At 39.3% G+C, this 19,406-nt stretch overlaps 1 protein-coding gene across 2 annotated transcripts in view; it reads right to left on the reverse strand.

Moving 5' to 3' along the window:
- Nucleotides 1-950: 950 nt before the first annotated feature.
- The window catches only part of LOC125234441 (guanine nucleotide-binding protein G(o) subunit alpha), a 60,250-nt gene continuing 41,794 nt past the window's right edge, over nt 951-19,406 (reverse strand). For both annotated transcript variants that reach the window (XM_048140684.1, XM_048140683.1), the window contains exons 5-8: nt 6,749-6,877; nt 4,436-4,565; nt 2,848-3,001; nt 951-2,039 (exon numbers count right to left, since the gene is read on the reverse strand). In XM_048140684.1, coding sequence (XP_047996641.1) covers nt 1,852-2,039; nt 2,848-3,001; nt 4,436-4,565; nt 6,749-6,877 — 601 coding nt within the window. In that variant the 3' untranslated portion in view covers nt 951-1,851. The remainder of the gene's footprint in view (nt 2,040-2,847; nt 3,002-4,435; nt 4,566-6,748; nt 6,878-19,406) is intronic.

The raw sequence follows: 19,406 nt of genomic DNA on the forward strand, positions 1-19,406 counted from the left end.
TTTAGTTTCGGGTCGAATGTAGAACTGCGCTAATATTATCTTTATTAGTTTTACGTACACATATCGTTTACATAACAGTAAAAAACCTACCTAGCGACTCGCTCGCGCCGCGCCCTGCGCGCTGCGGCACCACGAGCGCGCGAGGGTTCCGGCGGAGGCGACAGGGCGCGGCGTCACAGTGTAGGTGTCACGATTTCATTTATTCACTTTTTACATACTCATAAACGTAAAATGAAAAATCAATCACCTAACTATGACGATAGTAAAGGATACTGTCTAATTGCGTTATTAATTAATGTTTATTGATACAGTTACCGTCTAACGCTTAAAGTAAGATTTTTATTTTAATATTAATAATAAATTATGTTATATAGTTATATATATGTATAGTTGATTACGCCGATTCGCGAGTGTATACCGAGTTTATATACTCACATATCTTAACGAGCCGCGAGCGCGCCCGGGTGTTGTTCCGCTTAAACTTAAATTAAACGTGACAGTTTACAATTACCACCTTTACACGATTAGGTACCGTACGCTACCAAATAAATAGATTGATTTATCGAAAACGAGACATTATTCTTATAGGCTACGTTTTAAGATTACAGTAATGTGATATAGAAAATAATACGAACGAAAATAATAATATAGAAATATGGCATACAAGTAATGCTCTCGTAGGAATAACTAATTTGTGCGCTACGACGCCGAGCGCCGGTACAAGCCTTACATTAGGAGCTCACCTACGTAAAATAACTCTCAGTACGATAGTGGTTACAGATTTGCATTCAAAAGTTTATAAAAAATAAGTTCTCATCGCGAGTGATAATACTTAACCTTTCGTATGCGTCTGTCAAAAAATTGTCATTAATATATTAGTCATAATAACTACATGTTAAAGTTGAAACAATATGGAGCAGATCTGCTCCTAAGCATACGAGAGGTTAATAATGGAATGACGTTTTGTATCAGTTAAAATAGGCCTGTGAACGTGTCCATTCCCCACTACCGAGTTTCAGTGCTACTATATTGGTTCTTTTCCGTTTGGTCCGTAAGAGAGTGAGTATATAAGCGTTCGCTTTCGCAGCTCCAAGCGGGTTCACACGCGGCTATAAATACTCTTACACAAATACAACGTAAACATCGACGCGGCGGCCTCGGGCCGACCCGAGCGGGCCGAGCTGACCCGAGTGGACCCGAGCAGACACGACCCGACCCGACCCGAACCGAGTGGACCCGAGCAGACACGACCCGACCCGACCCGAACCGAGTGGACCCGAGCAGACACGAGCCGACCCGACCCGAACCGAGTGGACCCGAGCAGACACGAGCCGACCCGACCCGAACCGAGTAGACACGAGCCGACCCGACCCGAACCGAGTGGACCCGAGCAGACACGAGCCGACCCGACCCGAACCGAGTGGACCCGAGCAGACACGAGCCGACCCGACCCGAACCGAGTGGACCCGAGCAGACACGAGCCGACCGGAGCAGACCCGAGCCGACCCGAGCGGGCCGGCTCGCCGCGACGCCGGCCAGGGGGCTCCCTAGCACCAACATTTAGAATTGAACACTAGATCTCTAGCGACTCCGTCCGTGCCGTCCCTGGGGCCGTCCGACTAAACAGGTATCGGTTTATGTTACAAGGAAAAATAACGATCACAACTCCGATCCGGCGCCGCGCCCAGCTCGCTCGACCCGGGTACCCGCACCGGTGTAGCTCGTTGACTACCCGCGTGCCGGGTACCCGGCGCAACGAGAGCGTCCGAAACTTACAGAGGGATAAAACTTATGCGGTAGGTTAAAAAATTAGCTAGGCTCTGTGACAGCGGACCGGCGGTGTGTGTGCGCCTAGTAGAGCCCGCAGCCGCGCAGGTTGTTGGCGATGATGACGTCGGTGACGGCGTCGAACACGAACTGGATGTTGTTGGTGTCGGTGGCGCACGTCATGTGGCAGTAGATCTCCTTGGTGGTGGACTTGTTCTTGGCCTCGAACTGCGCCTGGATGTACGCGGCCGCCTCGCCGTACTCTTGCGCGCCTGCGGACAATAAATACATGCGGTCAGTTCAATGTTACATCTAGAGATTTCGGGCTGCTTGCATCAAACTGTCTGTCATCGTTAAAGCGTTCGTTAAATTGTTATTGTACGGGAAGTTCCATAGATATCTGTTGCGTGACGAAGATGTGTCTGTCAAATGTGGTTGATGCAACTGGCCCATGTCTTTAAAATACTGAAATTCCTCTCAAGATTAGCGCTGTCGTCAAAACTGAGTATTATTAATGCGAATCGTGCCCAGCGCTAAGTCAAACTTTCAACATCGAAAACAGAAATAGTAAAACTAGTAAATCAAGGTGGCTAAATTTAAAAATGTAGGCGCAAAGGGCGGAGAAAGATTGTTTAAATTTGAACTCTGGTCTCGAAAGGGAAAAGCCTTAAATCAAATACAAAGTTATTGTAGCAAGGGTTTGCAAATTCTCACATGACAATTTAAAATTCGCTTATTTTTGTACCTAAAGGTAAGATTCAAAGAGCGGGTAGCTTGTATTTTTTTTTATGGGATAGGAGGCAAACGAGCAGACAGGTCGCCTGATGGTAAGCGATCACCGCCGCCCATGGACACCCGAAACACCAGAGGTGTTGTAGGTAAAATCCGCTGAATGAGTGTCGTGGAGCTCATACTGTTTGTCATCAGCACGTTACCCCGCGCCAGCTAGTGGACGCTCCTAGGGCCTACTGCAAATCACATTCAACTTGTTGCCTGATATGTAATTCTAATAAGGTAGTCAACACTTCTAAGTTGGTTCGTGGTTAGGCCCTTTTACGTAGTAGATATGTGTATACTGACCGGTGTATTCGGGGAAGCAGATTGTAAGCGGCGACTTGCGGATCTTCTCCTCGAAGAGATCCTTCTTGTTGAGGAAGAGGATGATGCTGGTGTCCGTGAACCACTTGTTGTTGCAGATCGAGTCGAACAGCTTCAGGGACTCCTGCATGCGGTTCTGAAATACCATACGAGAGAGTTATTAGTACTAGTATTTTTGTAATTATTGTGACTAATATATAGTAGGGATAGTTTCTATATTACTAACAAATCTATGGGATTACGCCTGCAATAGACTTTTTTCATTTCATTACATACAAGCTTTTAAAAATATTGGGATGAATCAACTTTTCAAGGTCACACACGTAGATTTATAATTATAATTTAGGTAGTACAACGACCAAGATAGAATAGAATGTAGATGGCGCTGTATACTTTACAGCACTGAAGCTTGTCCTGCTAACCAGCTATCAAGCGACTAAGCGCGCCAGGTTTCCTATGACCTGTCTCTGTCTGTCTAATGTCGATAGTAAAAGTTCATAGAGAAAATGTCAACTGATAAATCAGAAAGTGAAAATAACTGTTACGCTACACTCCGGTCTAGCAGCTACGGACACTCGCCATTCTAGCGTTCTCATATCGCCAACTAAATTTATATCATAGTAAAATTTGGCATTCCACTTTTTAGCATTGATTACTGTATGAATAGTGGGTACATTCTTTAGCTTTTTTTATGGATACTGATTAGCGTCAATACTTTTGATCACAATACAAACGTTACAAACCACTTATCCTCACAGATTTGCTGGAATATTAAGTATAATAAGAATATATATTTCAATAATGATTATTTGTTTATAATTTCTGGGTTCTACTATAAGGACACATTTGACTTTAGTCCGCTTGATAATTAATCACAATAATGACATAGCCACGGCTTTACGGAAGCTACCAGTAAATGTCAGTGGCAAAATTTTGGCAGCTCATCCTCCTCAGACGCCTCCTTCCTGTGCCTTTATAGGTTTACTTCAAAAATCGGCTTCGTAAGCCATCTTCGGGCGCACGAGCGCCGTATTATCTACTTTGGATTCGAAGTAGTCGCTATGGCCTAATTTGGCCGGGAGGATCATCATCATACTCTAATTAATGTATAATAAAAAGTGTGTTGTGTTGTGTGTGTTACCTTACTCGGACATGTCGGACATGTTACGTCCTCGAAGCAATAGATCCATTTCTTTCAACAGCTACGCATGGAGCCCTTTCAGTGGAAAGATTTGGTTTAAATCCTTCTCAGGAAGGTCTCCTGACGTGCCTTCATTGTATTGTAACCCCCTTATTCATAAACGTTTACTAAAGTTATAAATAAAGCCGATAAAGCTCGTTTGTCCCTTTCTATCACACCAATACGTCGGAAAGGGACAAACGAACTTTATCGGCTTGATAACTTTAGTATACGTTTATGAATAAGGGGGTAAGCCTTTATAGGTTTACTTCGAAGATCGGCTATGCGAGCCATCTTGGGCCGCCGAACTACCTAGGTTGGAGTCGAAATCGGGCGCAATAACCTAGAGTATTCTAGACGTAATGTAATGTATAATATAAAGTGTGTTACCGTTGTCTCGTCCTCGTGAAGCACCTGGTCGTACTCGGACATGGCGACGCAGAAAATGATCGCGGTTACATCCTCGAAGCAGTGGATCCATTTCTTTCTCTCCGACCGCTGACCGCCGACGTCAAACAATCTGGAAGATTAACACAAATAATATTACATTTTTGAGCGGCTTTTGTTGAACCGTAGAACTCTTGACCATACTTTACATTGTTTTTCTACTCCCGAACTGTTATTCGTCATTTACAGGGTCGTGCATAGATCTTTAAAACCCTACATAGCGGCCGCCGGCTTTCCGCGCATGCGCGCAGTATCGAAAAAACTGAAAACGCATTGTTTGGCTCTGTAACCATGGCAACGCCTTATAACGACACTGCGCGAGTGCGCGGAAAGGCTAGGCAGCCGAGCTGACAGTGCAAACCTTTGCGTCAAAATACAGGAAGAAGTGTGAATTTCACGAAAGTTATTCAAGAAAACTGTTAAAAACTAAGTGCATGGTCGTAGAAAAAGTATTGTATGCAACGGTGTTTAACTGAGTCAAAAAATACTCGTGGCGTCTCAATAACAATTTTCGGCTTCGCCTCAAATTGTTACCCACGCCACTCGTCTTTTTTGACCTCCTTTAAACGCCTGTTGCATAAAATACTATTATATTCCTACAAATATCCTAGGAAAGTTTAACCCTTTAACCTTTAGACACGTGTTACTAATAGACATTAAATTTCGTACCGTAATTCTTATTACAGAGACGCGTTTTTCCTTTTAGTATGATGGCAAGTACATATATTGCCCTCACGGACTTGTGCGCGACAAGGCAAGTTGTGCTAGAAGCTCTCATATATCGGAATGACAATAGAGACATGTTCAATTGTATATCAATCAATCAATCAATCAATCATTTATATAATCAATCGTTTATGATCGAATAATCCTAAAGTAACGCCTAATTTATCATCCTAGTGTCCTTTTGAAAAGTAACTCAATACACTCGCTCGATACTTTTGAGAATCTGATGTATGTTAATAAAGCAATTAGTTTCCAACATAATAAAATGATCATCAACATAGTGTGCGAACTATGTGACTCAAAGAATAACAATTATAAAAACCACATTATATTATTTCTCATAGAACAATGAGTAACAATGCTGGGACCGTGGTCGACAGTGATTCATATTATACCTTTCTTCATACGGCTCTGTACCATAATAACAGTTTTAATCACAAACATCATTCATTACATATCTGCATAATAATCAACTCAGAAAGGGAAAGTACCCTATGAGCACATTGTACTCGAAGAAAATATAAGATATTGTGGTTTTCCTTCAGAGGTTTTTACTCGAAGGTAAAAGACCCTTTCCTTGCGCCTAATACCTATTAACCAACGATTTAATCTAAAACTATTCCTCCAACTTTAGCAATGCGATTAGGATGTAAGAAATTCGTAGAAAACTAGGTAAGAATCCAAGGTCCTTAAGAGTACTTTCAGTCATTCCGTAATGATGTGTTCTGTCACGGTCGCCAGATGTAGAAAACTAAGTTAAGTATAGCCCAGTTCTTCTCTTGATTTTTATTAACATAGCAATTTACCGCATTTACCTACTTTATTTTTTGATTCATTCATACGTAATAATTTGTTTAAAACGTTATTGGGATACAGGTAGAGCGGGGTAAACCATTCAACACAATCAACATTGTTTGCACTTTAGATGTAGATATTTCCTTTTGTCCTGTCTGTACTTATTACAACTTTCCTGTGTACTTTTAACTATGGTAAAATATGCAAGTTAAAACTATAATCAAATATGATACCTACATATGAGTAAAAAAGGAAAAATATGCGTAAAAACATGCTTTACTATAGAAGGTCACTTTATTCACGTCAAAAGCATAAATCGCAGAGGAAAAGTACTACGCCAAACTTCTAAATAGGAATAGGTCCATTTTTTCCATGTTTTACAATGTTTGCATTATTAAATAGAGTGTCCACCGGTTATATACGGTACGGTAGGCGTGTTCAGTGGATACATGTTGCACTCAACATCATGGTGTAATAATGGAAAAATGGATCAGTTACAATTGCCCCCCAGTCGAGATTTGCCCCGTTGTACCTTACTTACATTTATAAATTAGAATAGATGTCAAATACTAAAGAAAAAAGCCCGGGTGATCTAGTAGTTAAGTTAAAACGTTAGCCGCATAAGCTTCAGACACCGGTTCGATTCCGGTCTCGGTCACTGGTTTCATTTCTTTCGTCTGTGACTAAAGTGTGTTTCTTCAGTCTGTGGTCTATTACACTTAGTAAAGTACTTACTTGAAATTAAGGTTTTTGAAGGAGAAGTGCACTTCGACAATACCAGTAGTTTTGACTCTAGTTCTTAAAATATCTTGTTCGGTGGGCTGGTAGTCTCTCGCACCTAACCGGTCCAGGTCGTCCAAGAAACTGGAAAGAAACAGAACACACGGTTAGACAAGTAATCGCGTAACGTACGTTGATTTATCTATGCCATAAATTACAGGAATTATGTCAGTTTTTTTAGACAGTTATTAATGTCATATATCAGATAAACTGACTGTTAAACAGGTCGGTACGACTGGTTGAAGCGTAACCACACCTCGGACACTGGCGTTCAAATACATATATGAAAGAGGCGCGTTCCTAGCATACAGTCTAAGCTCATGCAGGTGAAGGCGTACTATGCTTGTACGAGTGAAATATGACAGGTCAACTGTTCGCGTTTTTGACAGGCGTGTGAGGTAACCCAGAAGGGGTGGGCGGCATTCAGCGGGGAGCGGGAGTGGCCATACTATACGATAGTACTCTTTATTATACTGAGGCGTAACGTTATAAAGCCGATTATGAATATGCATAATGTTATAAAGCCGATTTTCACTATTCCTAAAGCATCACACCAGGGATTCCAAACTCACAAAACTGTGAGTCAATCATCCTCACCCTGTTACCTATTTCACATAGCCTGGCCAGTATATTCACACATTACTTTATCATTCGCAAGATAGTATATAAACACAAGACAGGTTAATGTGTCATAAGATAGAATATATCTGTCCCAGTTTCTTTAACCAATTTAACCATGCCTTGTCGGATATAATATTTTATTATGCTATTGTTAGAAATTGTTTTTAGCCCCAATCACCTTTCATGCCTTTGTTAATTAGCAACCGTTTTGATGTCACATGTCACGCCATCCACATGTTATTTTATTAGACAGTTTTCCTGTACTAGGGCAATAGCCTCAATTGGCAACATTAACCTGAGCAGTAATGTGACGTTTTTTAGATAAAAGGTACCACACTGTCGCTTACCATAAGGACGATATTAGTTCGTATCTTTATACAAATTATATGCTAAAGCGACATTGTTGTACCCTTTATTTGAAAACGGCATAGTTAATATAGATTAGCGGCGCGGCGCCGCGGCACGCCCGTTCCCCAGTCCCCACAATACATCTAACCAAAAGGTGCCATTGTATAGACATCCGGTCAGCCACTAGTTGCAAGACTTGCAAGCAGACGAAGCACGGCACAGCATACATATTAACGAGTTCACGACGGGACAGCACGCGATTCTTTAATAACTCAGAACCGAACAGTTACTTTCCGAAGCTCCTATGTTTTATACAAGCGGGAATGTAACGAGCTTGTTCTGTGACATTTACAGTTGAAATTTCCTTGGCGTGTATATCGAATAAGAGATCGAGAAAGAGAGCAGTCACTATTAATTGTTGTCTATATTAGGTTATGAATATGTGTTACGAATTTGCAAATGAGTCTTTATATTGAGGCTTTTATCATACATTAGGCTTGATTGTTGTCGTAGGTATATTTAGCTTGGAATTAGCACTATTTTGGAAATACGATGAAATATTATTGAGACAAGGTTACGCATCAAGTAATCATCTGACTCATTTCATTAACCGCTTCCGAGAGCATTGTTAATTTCGAAGGACTCGGACAAAGAGCCCTATTTGATCATTTACAAGCACGTGTAAAAAATATAACTGAAGCCTATTACAAAAAACTCTGTATAATTTCAATTTCGCAATCCAGTTGTTAGTGACAAATTGCTAAAAGTGATAACTATATCGCACGCAGTTTATTAATTAACACGGGAAAAGGCTATCATAATAATTACTTGTAATGCCCATAAATAATGTCCATTTTTGAAATGAGTGGTACATTTTACCGTTATAATTAGTTGATTATCTACTATTCACGCAGTGAATGTATTTCAAAATGTGTTTTTAGCAAACTAATTACGCAGGGCCACACAGTAAAATAAAATATAAATGATTATAAACTTTAATTAAATAGAGTCGGGAAAGGTTGAGCTCACATAAGAAGGGGCACTGAAATGCAGGTATGGCACAGTAATGGCGCTAACTCCCAGCATAATTGAACCGTGCGTCCGTCACGCGACCTTTTTGTTGGATTGGCGCATTGCTAACTACCCTCCGTATTTACCGCCCACTACTGCGGACAAGTTGCAGCTTGTATGTTCAATATGTACGCGGGTTTGCATCGACAATATTTGATAATACTTAATTTAAAGTAACGAGTATTTACAATTTGATGCCTTGACCAGGATACTTTTTTTAAATAAAATTATCTGGTATCCGGTATCTCTTATTCCGTAACGTAGATATACGTAATTCTAATTATAAATACCACTCACTGTGTGATCTAGTTGGTAATTTTTTTTAATACGATGTCAAGTCACAGAATGTTTTTTTCTTTTTTTTTGCAATTTCTAAGATGAATTCATCCCATGATTTGAGACCATACGACAGATCCACATGTATACAAATGTTTTACCTATTCAGCGTGACAAAATAATTATTCAATATTAATATTACCTAGCTATTTAAAGCATATATATACACCTTCAATACGTGAAGAAACTGATTCGGAACACTCGAATATTGACCCTTCACCTGTGTACAATTACAGTCAACTTGCTAAGTGCTGACTCATTCTTGTTAATTTAGACTAGGCAAAGTTTAATCATCGGTTTTCTATTACTCACTTTACAACAGCATCAACTGATGAATTTAAAAATCGGGGACATTAGTCAAGTTTAGAATTTTTCATTACAAATTTGAAAGAAAATGTATGAAATAACTCGGAGAAATAGACATACTTAAGATGCTTTTAGTTGGTCAGTGGTGATGTTAAATCATGCGTCTATAAACGGAGCGGGGATGGATTGGTTTGGCTCGAATACTGTAGACCTTTATTTATACATAAATGCCTATTTGTATCCTACAATTTAAAAAACTGGCCAAGTGCGAGCGTTGCAAGGGTTCCGTACACTACAAGAAGGGCTTAAGCGCCTCCTTTTTAGTAAGAACTTAAGTCATTTTTGCGAATAATCGATATTTTGAACAAAACGAAACGAACAAAAGAAATGAGTTTATATGTAATACTCGTATTCAAACGCGCTCACGCAATTTCAAGAGATTTGGTAACTCCTTATGCAGCGGCAGTGAGTGAAATTCGTAATTTGAGTTTTTTTTCTTTTAAGTCCGACTTACGCTTTACTGTAGATTTCTAATAGGTTTTCCTGTAATCTATAGATTGAAAACTATCTCGTGTATTTTTTTGAAAATTTTACGCTTAGTAGTTTCGTTATTTTTTGCCTATTTTCTTAAATTACTTGAAAATTATTTTACTAAAAAATATTAAAAAAAATATTTTTGAAATACTTATAAAAAGCTCTTTCATTTGATATGTAACACAATATAGTTCTAGAAACTTTGATTTTTAATTTTCACTTCTACCCCCCAAAAGTGGCCCCTATAATTGAATTTTCTTAATTTAAAATATAAATTACATGTCCGTCTTTGGGTCACAGGTTTATATATGTGTGCCAAATTTCAAGTTAATCGGTTCGGTAGTTTCGGAGAAAATTGGCTGTGACAGACGGACAGACAGACACACGAGTGATCCTATAAGGGTTCCGTTTTTCCTTTTTGAGGTACGGAACCCTAAAAATAAATAAATAATCATTTATCGTAAATATTTGTACGAGTCCTTGCTAATAGCATGTTGCTAGTTGCTATAAAGTTACGCAATATTCAACAATGACGAAGTCAAAGTTTTACGAAGTAGATGGCTGCGTCTGCACAATTGAATGGCTATTGTTATCAAGAAAAAAACGAAGTGGGCAGTTATAAGGAGTCGTAATGACGAAGTGGCGTGCTTGGCGCCAGTGCTAGTCAAGGACAGACCTGTTCAGAAGGATGTAGGCAGGCGTTTCGAAAGAAAAGGGTCATCTTTTCCATGGAAATAGGAGCAATATAATATTTATTATATTAGTAGTGGAGTTTCAAACGAGATAAAATGGTCGCGCCGCTAAGCAATAGTCTTTGCAGCATAAAGAAGAGAGTCAAAGGAATTGGCGACGCAAGTAGCGTGATTGGTGTTAGTAAGTTGCGATTCAAGGGCGCTTGGAAGTCTGGAGAATCTAAACGGCAAGTTAAGTGCCCTTTGGTTTAAGAACGACATTAATCAAACGCTCGATTATTAAATAAGCAGAGTTAGGGAAGAGGGGGCTATTTGCCATAATGACGATAGATATGACGTAAGACGTAAATAGCTCACTATATCCAACTTCTGAAATAAGTAATCGGACGAAGCGGGAGATAATTAAGATTCAAAGCAAATGAGGGATAAGTATAAGAAGTTGTAATGACAGTGGCTCAGTGTCAATAAGCGCAAGTCAAGGGCAGTCCGGAGTATGGATCTAGGCGGTTGGCACCGTTGGCCACGCGCCAACCAGCAAGTTCACAGCACCTATACAAACAAATCGCGCGGGATAGTCGTGCTGCTCAGCAACTCCACTTGTTTTTCTTTCCTAAATGCGTCTGTCAAATACGAAATACTGTACCACTTCCCCAAGAGGAAAGAAAATGACTTTACCCAATATGGCCACGAAAATAAACATCGTCAACGACTGGCGATGTATACAGGCATATCACTTCACTACATAGTATAAAACAAAGTCGCTTTCTCTGTCCCTATGTATGCTTAAATCTTTAAAACTACGCAACGGGTTTTCATGCGGTTTTTTTTAATAGATAGAGTGATTGTAGAGGAAGGTTTATATGTAGGTATAGTACCCGTGCGAAGCCGGGGCGGGTCGCTAGTCAATTGATATAGACAAGTGACGAAAAATCAGATACGATTATATGATGTCGAATTTGGGAATAAATATTGAAAAGAAGAATACTATGTTTAAGAAAAGTCCTGTTGTCATGGTCCCGTTTTAGTAAAAAGAAAAAAATAAATTAGCTTATAAATAAAAACACGAAAGCAGCTTAAAAGAGAACTGAAAAACTATAAATAACATCCTAATATCTGCGCAGTTAAACAGTCAGTTTAGCACCCAAAACAGTTATTTTAATTAATCCTAAATCCCAATGGCTTTAACACAGATGAATATGCATTTTTTTTTTGCAGTATTCTTTTATAGAACGTATCGGTATCTGGTTCCCGGCTGTGGTTAAATATCTGATCGTAAATAGTAAGAACTAAACTTTATTTTACACGACTCAAATATTTTCTTAAATCTGAAACAATTCAACGCACCCTTAGGTTAGCTCACCCTGTATAAATCGGACAGAAAGGTGAATATTAATATCATTATCCCCCAGTTATATCAGGTCATGTCAATATTTGTTCGGGCGTCACTAACTTACAAATAAACGAGTCGAGGCGTATAAAATTAGAATCGTATAAGGAGTTACGTAGGCAGTTTTTCCACTCCATATAGCCTAGCCGAGGACACAAAGGCTCAGCTCGAAGTTTGCTTTGGCAGCCGTCCAAATAGCGCTGTGACATTGAATTGGGAGGTGCCTACTTCAGGCTCTCGCTTTCGATTTCAACTTGTGGATACAGACGGGTTTTAAGAGAGCCAATTCGGTTGAGTCAAAGGCAAATATATTGCCACTTGATGCAGAAGACCAGAAACCATAATAACTTAAGGTCAATACGGGGATAAGTGTCTGAAATTGTTACTCACAGGCACAGATCTCACAGGTGTTTTTGCGAGTCCAGACTTTTGATACACTTATAAACCCGTATTGACCTTAATTTAATTAGGCGAAAACTAGTGGACTAACGAAATAATGGCGCGAAAATAGCGGAATTGAAGGACGTAGGACTCTGGCATACCGGCATCAAGAAAAGTTAGCGCGATTTCCGCGAAGGCTGTAAACGAAGCGTCGAGGGCGCTGGCGCGGTCTGACGTCAACGCTCTGTCAACATTAACTGGGTCACTAGACAAGGATCATTTCAAAATTGGATAATTCCGAATAGACTATAATTTATATTTGTTGATGGGGTTATTGCGCTGAATAAAAGTAAGTTTTTACAGTTTTATTAAGATGTAAAATAATTTTATACCAGTTTGTTTTATCATTGACGAAGTGGTTCCAATATTAGCATTATTGGAACCCAATAGGTTCCCCAATAGACAGATACAAGCCTCTAGTCTAGTATGATCTGTATTCCAATAGACTTGCTAACTTTGTCGTTAGAGTCGGTGTTCTAGGATCTATATAGATAATCAGGGGTGTTTTATAATTAGTATGCAGTTGTTTACTTATCAGTGTAAAAATGGAATATAATGTGGTCGGTTGGTTGGTTGCGTGCGGACGCTGGGAGAGCCGCCCGCCCGGCAACAGGTCCCGCGGATCAATACGCGCCGCGCCGCCGCGCCGCGCCCGAGCCCTTTCACTGACGACGCCCGACCAGGGCTCCATATGTCGCGGGATTGACACTAACAATGACCTTACTTTTATTGCCAGGGCTGCACCGACGGCCGGCTGAAAGCTTGGTGGAACTGCAGCGAACTCTAGGAGATAAGAGCAGGGAGGTTGGAGCAAGTTAGATGCCACCGGATATAGCTTCCAACAGTACCAACTAAACCCGGCCTTGAATCATATGTAGCTATAGGGTCCCATTGCAACCAAACTATAAACTATCTTAAACGATTAGCCCTAGGGGGAACCCATATGGAAATATGTTACAAGATTATCAACAACAATATTGCCAAGGCTGCTGTCATATAGAAAGGGCGGGAGGAATGTGAAAATGATTATTACTTTTTAAAGGAAGTTAAAATAAAGCGGATTTAATTTAACTACCTTGTATTTTGGGATTGACATCAGTTGTCACGTTAAACGGTTACCTAAGTTTATTCTTAGTATTTTAAATTCATAAGCCTATTTCAGGTCGCGATTGCAGGCGAACAAAAAGAGGGTCCTTCTTGACATATATTACAATATTCGAACCAAAGGTTTCGTAGAAGATGTGTTAAAACAGTATAATCACCATTACGTAATTAGGCAATTCAATGAATGACTATTTTCCAGTATAATATAATCTTGGACTGTGGCAAATTAAGTTAATCTAACAACTGTGTACTTATGGCTAAGCCCGCACAAATGTCACCAGCAGAGCACTTCTAGCTGTAACTGAGCATACATGACACAACAACGCAACAGAAACGGCAGTAGGTACAGCGTATTGTCTCAACGAAGATAATTGTTATACTTCAACAACAAACAGTGATATATACCCATACTTGCTCACACGAGGAACTATGAATATTTTATACCTCTAGACTATGGTGTGACATTTGAAGCCGTATAATCAACGTCGAAATAGAAACCTAAGTTCTTTGAAGTTTTAACCTGAAATCAGAAACTAGGGGATGTGGCATAATCAATCACACGACACTTCTATAAAGGTGTGACAAGTTAAATATGAGGAGTAAGTAATATCGGCAGCGGCGAAGTTGAAAAAGTGCTTTATAGTTTTGAGATTAAGGTTTATCGTTAGTAAGCGCGTTGGCTGTTTAATTTTTCAAGTTCGTGTCAACGTAAAAGAAGCTTTGGTTTGTAATAAAGTAAGTTTTGAGTTGATAGAGGGTGGTTGAGGGTTGGAGCAGTTCCTGAATTAGCGGGGCGTCATGCGATCGCCGCATAAATCTGTCGCCGCCCACCAGCCCGAGGACGTGGGCCGCTGCAACCGCTTTGTACTCATTGCTACGAGGAGAATTAAACAACTAGTCTTCAATCCATTTTTAACCGACTTCAAAAAAGGAGGAGGTTCTCAATTCGACTGAATGTTTTTTTTTTTTTTTTTTTTTTTTTTTTTTTTTGTATGTATGTTACTCGATATCTCCGAGAATCGTAGACCGATTTTCAAAATTTTTTTTTTGATCGAACGGGTATAACCCCGAGATGGTCCCATTGGCACCAAGTCGTGGTCTGATGATGGGATCTTGGAGAAATCGAGGGAACTCTTCAAATGTTATAGGCACATGTAATGTTTTTTGTGTATTTTTCAAAGGTGCACCAGTATTTGCGCCTGATGGTAATAATTTTATGTGGCTGAGCTGATGATGGAAGGTCAACTCCTCAATGGTTAGGAGTTAAAGGACGATTCTTTCACTACTGTACATATATTCGGACTGATACATATAATATCACTAGGAACCACTAAAAATCAACAAATAAATTAACTTTTTAACAAAAAATAAAACCGCCTTCAAAAAAAAAGCGTGTTACAAAACACGGAGAAACTAAAAAGCCAAAAATAATAAACCTTCGAATTCAGATTTCTTATCGGATTGCAATAATCTAAACATCCAAATTATAAACAAATCAATTATTTTTGGAGTCGGGACCAGCCTGCGTATGGTTGGGTAGGGCAAACAGGAAATAGCAAGGCGACGAACAGGTCTGGTACCGACTACAAAAATAATTGATTTGTTTATAATTTGGATGTTTAGATTATTGCAATCCGATAAGAAATCTGAATTCGAAGGTTTATTATTTTTGGCTTTTTAGTTTCTCCGTGTTTTGTAACACGCTTTTTTTTTGAAGGCGGTTTTATTTTTTGTTATTAAAACAAAACTTCAGCATCAACAATAACTTTGTCATCCTAGCTCTGGTTAGAGGTCGAACAATTGAGCGTCATTTGTTTGACGTTTTCGGAATAATTAACCTTTACTGTTAGAAATGACGCTAACAGTTCAATCGCTAACAGTTCAATCACTAAATAAGACATTCGCAGTACCTACAACTTTTCGTAACAGGAATCACCATAAAGCCGACAGTGCACTTTTTCATTCCATGTTTTCGTGACCTTGACAAGATCCACTTTATTGGAAACGAACAAGTGATTATTTGCAACATTCTAACTTCTAACCACAAAAGCGGAAATGATTAATAGATGGCTCGTGCAAGTCGTGCATAAAGAGCACACAAGTACAAAATATTCAATTAAACATACCCATAAAGAGACTATTAATAATATTTGACGTGCCAATCCTATTTATACACACATCTAATACATAAATCAATGTTCTAAAGCAACTTCAACCGAAGTAACCCCTTACTACAAACGCCATTCGATTCATCGTGCATCGCATACAGATAAAGCGAAAAAACGCTGACTTGTACCGCTCCTTCCAATACAAGGGGGTAGAATAATTTGTCCTACAAAACCGGCCAAGTGCGAGTCGGGCTCGCGCACAAAGGGTTCCGTAGCAGCAAATATAATAAACCAATAACTTAACCAAAATTACAGTTAAATCAACCTATCTCAAAAACTATAAGAGATACTTTGATCAAACCAAAAATCGTTGAAAGAGTTAATTAGCATGCATCACCTCTATTTTTTTTAGAATTTTATACCCCGTAGTTATAAAAATAGAGGGGGGGGGACATACTTTTTACGACTTTGAGAGCTGATATCTCAAAAACCGTTCACTTTAAGAAAAATGTTTTTTAGAAAACTTTATATCATTTTAAAAGACCTTTCCATTGATACCCCACACGGGTATGTACATCGAAAAAAAAATTTTCATCCCTCAGTTACATGTATGGGGGCCCCACCCCCAATTCTTTTTTTTACTATTTAGTGTCATAATTTTGTAGCGGTTCATACAACACATATTCCCATCAAATTTCATCACTGTAGTACTTATAGTTTCCGAGTAAATCGGCTGTGACAGACGGACAGACGGACAGACGGACAGACGGACAGACGGACATGACGAAACTATAAGGGTTCCGTTTTTGCCATTTTGGCTACGGAACCCTAAAAAGGTAGCAACGATAAAAAGGAGTATAGAAAACCTTGGTCGGCAATCATTAACTTGCTTACAGCCATCAAGGGGCAACGCCACACGAGGCGAATTACTTCACTCAACGAGGAGCTATTTTGTGAATCATACTAACTATTGTTCTTTAATTATTTAAAGAAGCAAAATAAAAGAATAAAACACGAGAAGATACGGAAAATCCGTTCATTCAGTATCAAATTTCTTAGCTTCTATATGAATCGTAGATTTGTTATTATTTTAAATTCAAATTAATTTCGAAATCCATATTCATACAAAGTGAATATAATAGTAGAATATATTAATACATAACTTCTATTTTAATTTATTCATGGCTTTAAGTGGGGTCTATTGTGTATCTCATGTTCTCTTCACAAACCAGATGAATAATTTAGCATACTGCTACGTTGTCTTATTACCTCGCCACGTTAAGGTTAAGGGTAACTGCCGAAGAAGTCACAATGAACTCTTTGATTGGTCTAATATCGACGCGGAGTGATTGTCCGATGAATAAAACATTTAAGCGAGGCTTTAACGAAATCCACCCCTAATCGGCTGAGCCATGTATTTTTAACTAATGACATCAAACACAACATGTAATTAGTTTCAGAAATAGCTACACTAGGCAACACAAGAGATTTATGAACTGTGTGTGATAAAGTAAATGTGCGTGAAACAACTTTCAAGATTTTCTTCACGTAGTGTTGCTCTTCTAAAAGATATGGTGATGAGCAGAAAATAAAACTACCAGAAACTCGTTAAACCACATCTAAAACGGAACTGAAGATAGATGCGCGCTTTGAAGCAGTAACAAGCTCTATTTGAAGTAGTATAACAGTATGTAACATCTGCCAAAATATTATACGTTTCAGCAGTTGTAGATGTAGCATGTCTGACAATTGAGGTAATTTTCCGAACGCTTGGACAGCGGCAATGCAATGCACGGAAGCACGGACAATCACTATTCTGCGTGCATCGAAGACATACATTTGCGATTCTGACATCACTGTTATTTTTTGTTTTGGAGTCAAGAGTGATTCGTAAAGCCCTAACGTTTATCAGCCAATAACGGTTTTAGACGAAGAAGAAAATATATCTCAATCACGACTAGGTATATCTCAGACAAAGCACGAGTGAAAAAAATGCCATCACATGAAAGAGATCGGCCATATTTAACCTTCGGCCTGGGATTTTTAGAAAGCTCGATACGTGATCTCTTATGGTTAATAGATATACTTATAACTTTACCATCCTCATGTCATTTCGCGTCGCGAGTGGCAAAATTGTCATCTTACGCACGGTCTCTGTTACTCAAGCATGTCATGAAACTAATGCAAAATGTTCATTGTGGCAGAACTAGATTATTAGGAACAATATTATAGCCAAAAGATTTCAGCATGTGTTGAGTAGGGCTCCAGAAACGAGACAGTAGAGAACGATGCAAATAGCAAATTATTCTATTAGATTGCATAGCGCTGCTTGCTACATAACGATAACTATGAGTTTCGCCTAGTCATTTAGTCTTGCGAAACATGGGAAAATAAATGGACATTAGTTTTTGCTAGACAATACCTTAACCACTTAAGCGTCCGGCAAATAAACTGTGTGGTCTAGCTAGACTACAGTAAAAATTCATTTACGATTCTCAATTTTTCCTATTCCATTCACAGCAGATGAGAACAAAATACTTGGGACCGAAAGGATAAATCTGCATATCCTTTTTACAAACAGACAATCATCGTCAAGTAACCGTGAAAATACACCCATACCATAATTTATGGTAGCGTGTCAAGAAAGGAATTCGCTTCCGGAAGTTCCAGAGCCCTGGAATTATTTTAGTTAGTTCTCAGGTTTATGGGGTGAATGTGCTACTTAACAGAACATCAGTATCTTTTATTACCTAGTGGGCTTCAAAACATGTCTAAAAACTTAATTTTCAGTTCGATTCAACTTGCTAACAAACCATGATATTGAGCTCTCTAAACTCTTACATGTATTAAGTAGGTGGCTACTTACCCATACCCAATCTAGTGGGTTTCAAAACGGAATTTCGCTCCCGTTAGAAATATTTAAGTAGGTAGTTTGGAGAGGGAGAGAATCAGGCACAACGTCGATGTCGTAACCAGCGATAGCCGAGATTAAGATGCAACTCCGAGCATGCATGCTCCGAGCAGTAAACGATCCGGGAACAACGGGCGCCTTGTCGCGCTTCCGTTCCGCAGCCGCAAATCAAACAAAACGTTGTCCTCGCGTACTGCACTGCGGGCGCTTGTTGCCAGTGTAATCAACGTTTACAGTGGAAATAAATGTACTTGATAATTAGGTACATACATAGGAAGGCAGTTTAGGTAGTAGCCAAGATGATGGATAATCGTACATCGTCAAAAGTGAAATGTATCACTAGTATCACTACTATGAGTATGACAAATGCTACGAAAAGGCATGTGACGATTAGCATTTTCTGTAGATAAATTATTGTAATCTTGGCGTGGACCTCAGATCTAAGGGTTTGTTATGTGTACCTATACATTTTCTCTTAACTAGGAGATGCATAGACAAGATGATAATTTATAATAAAATTGTCATTTGTAAAGTTGAAAAAAAATCAGAATCACAGAATGTTCCTTTCTGTAGACAAAGGATTGTCAATTTGTCATCTTGGCCTTAGATGTTTTTATATCGGTAAGGACTTATTAAGGAGCAGTTGAGAGGAACAGTTCGCAATCTCGACCACGTGTTTCCCTGCGTGTTTTCACACGTACAACCCACCACGAACAATCGTAAATATAGAAGCAATAAAATTCCCGATGTGATT

This window comes from Leguminivora glycinivorella, chromosome 16 (genome assembly GCF_023078275.1).
Source record: "Leguminivora glycinivorella isolate SPB_JAAS2020 chromosome 16, LegGlyc_1.1, whole genome shotgun sequence".
NCBI lineage: Eukaryota > Metazoa > Arthropoda > Insecta > Lepidoptera > Tortricidae > Leguminivora > Leguminivora glycinivorella.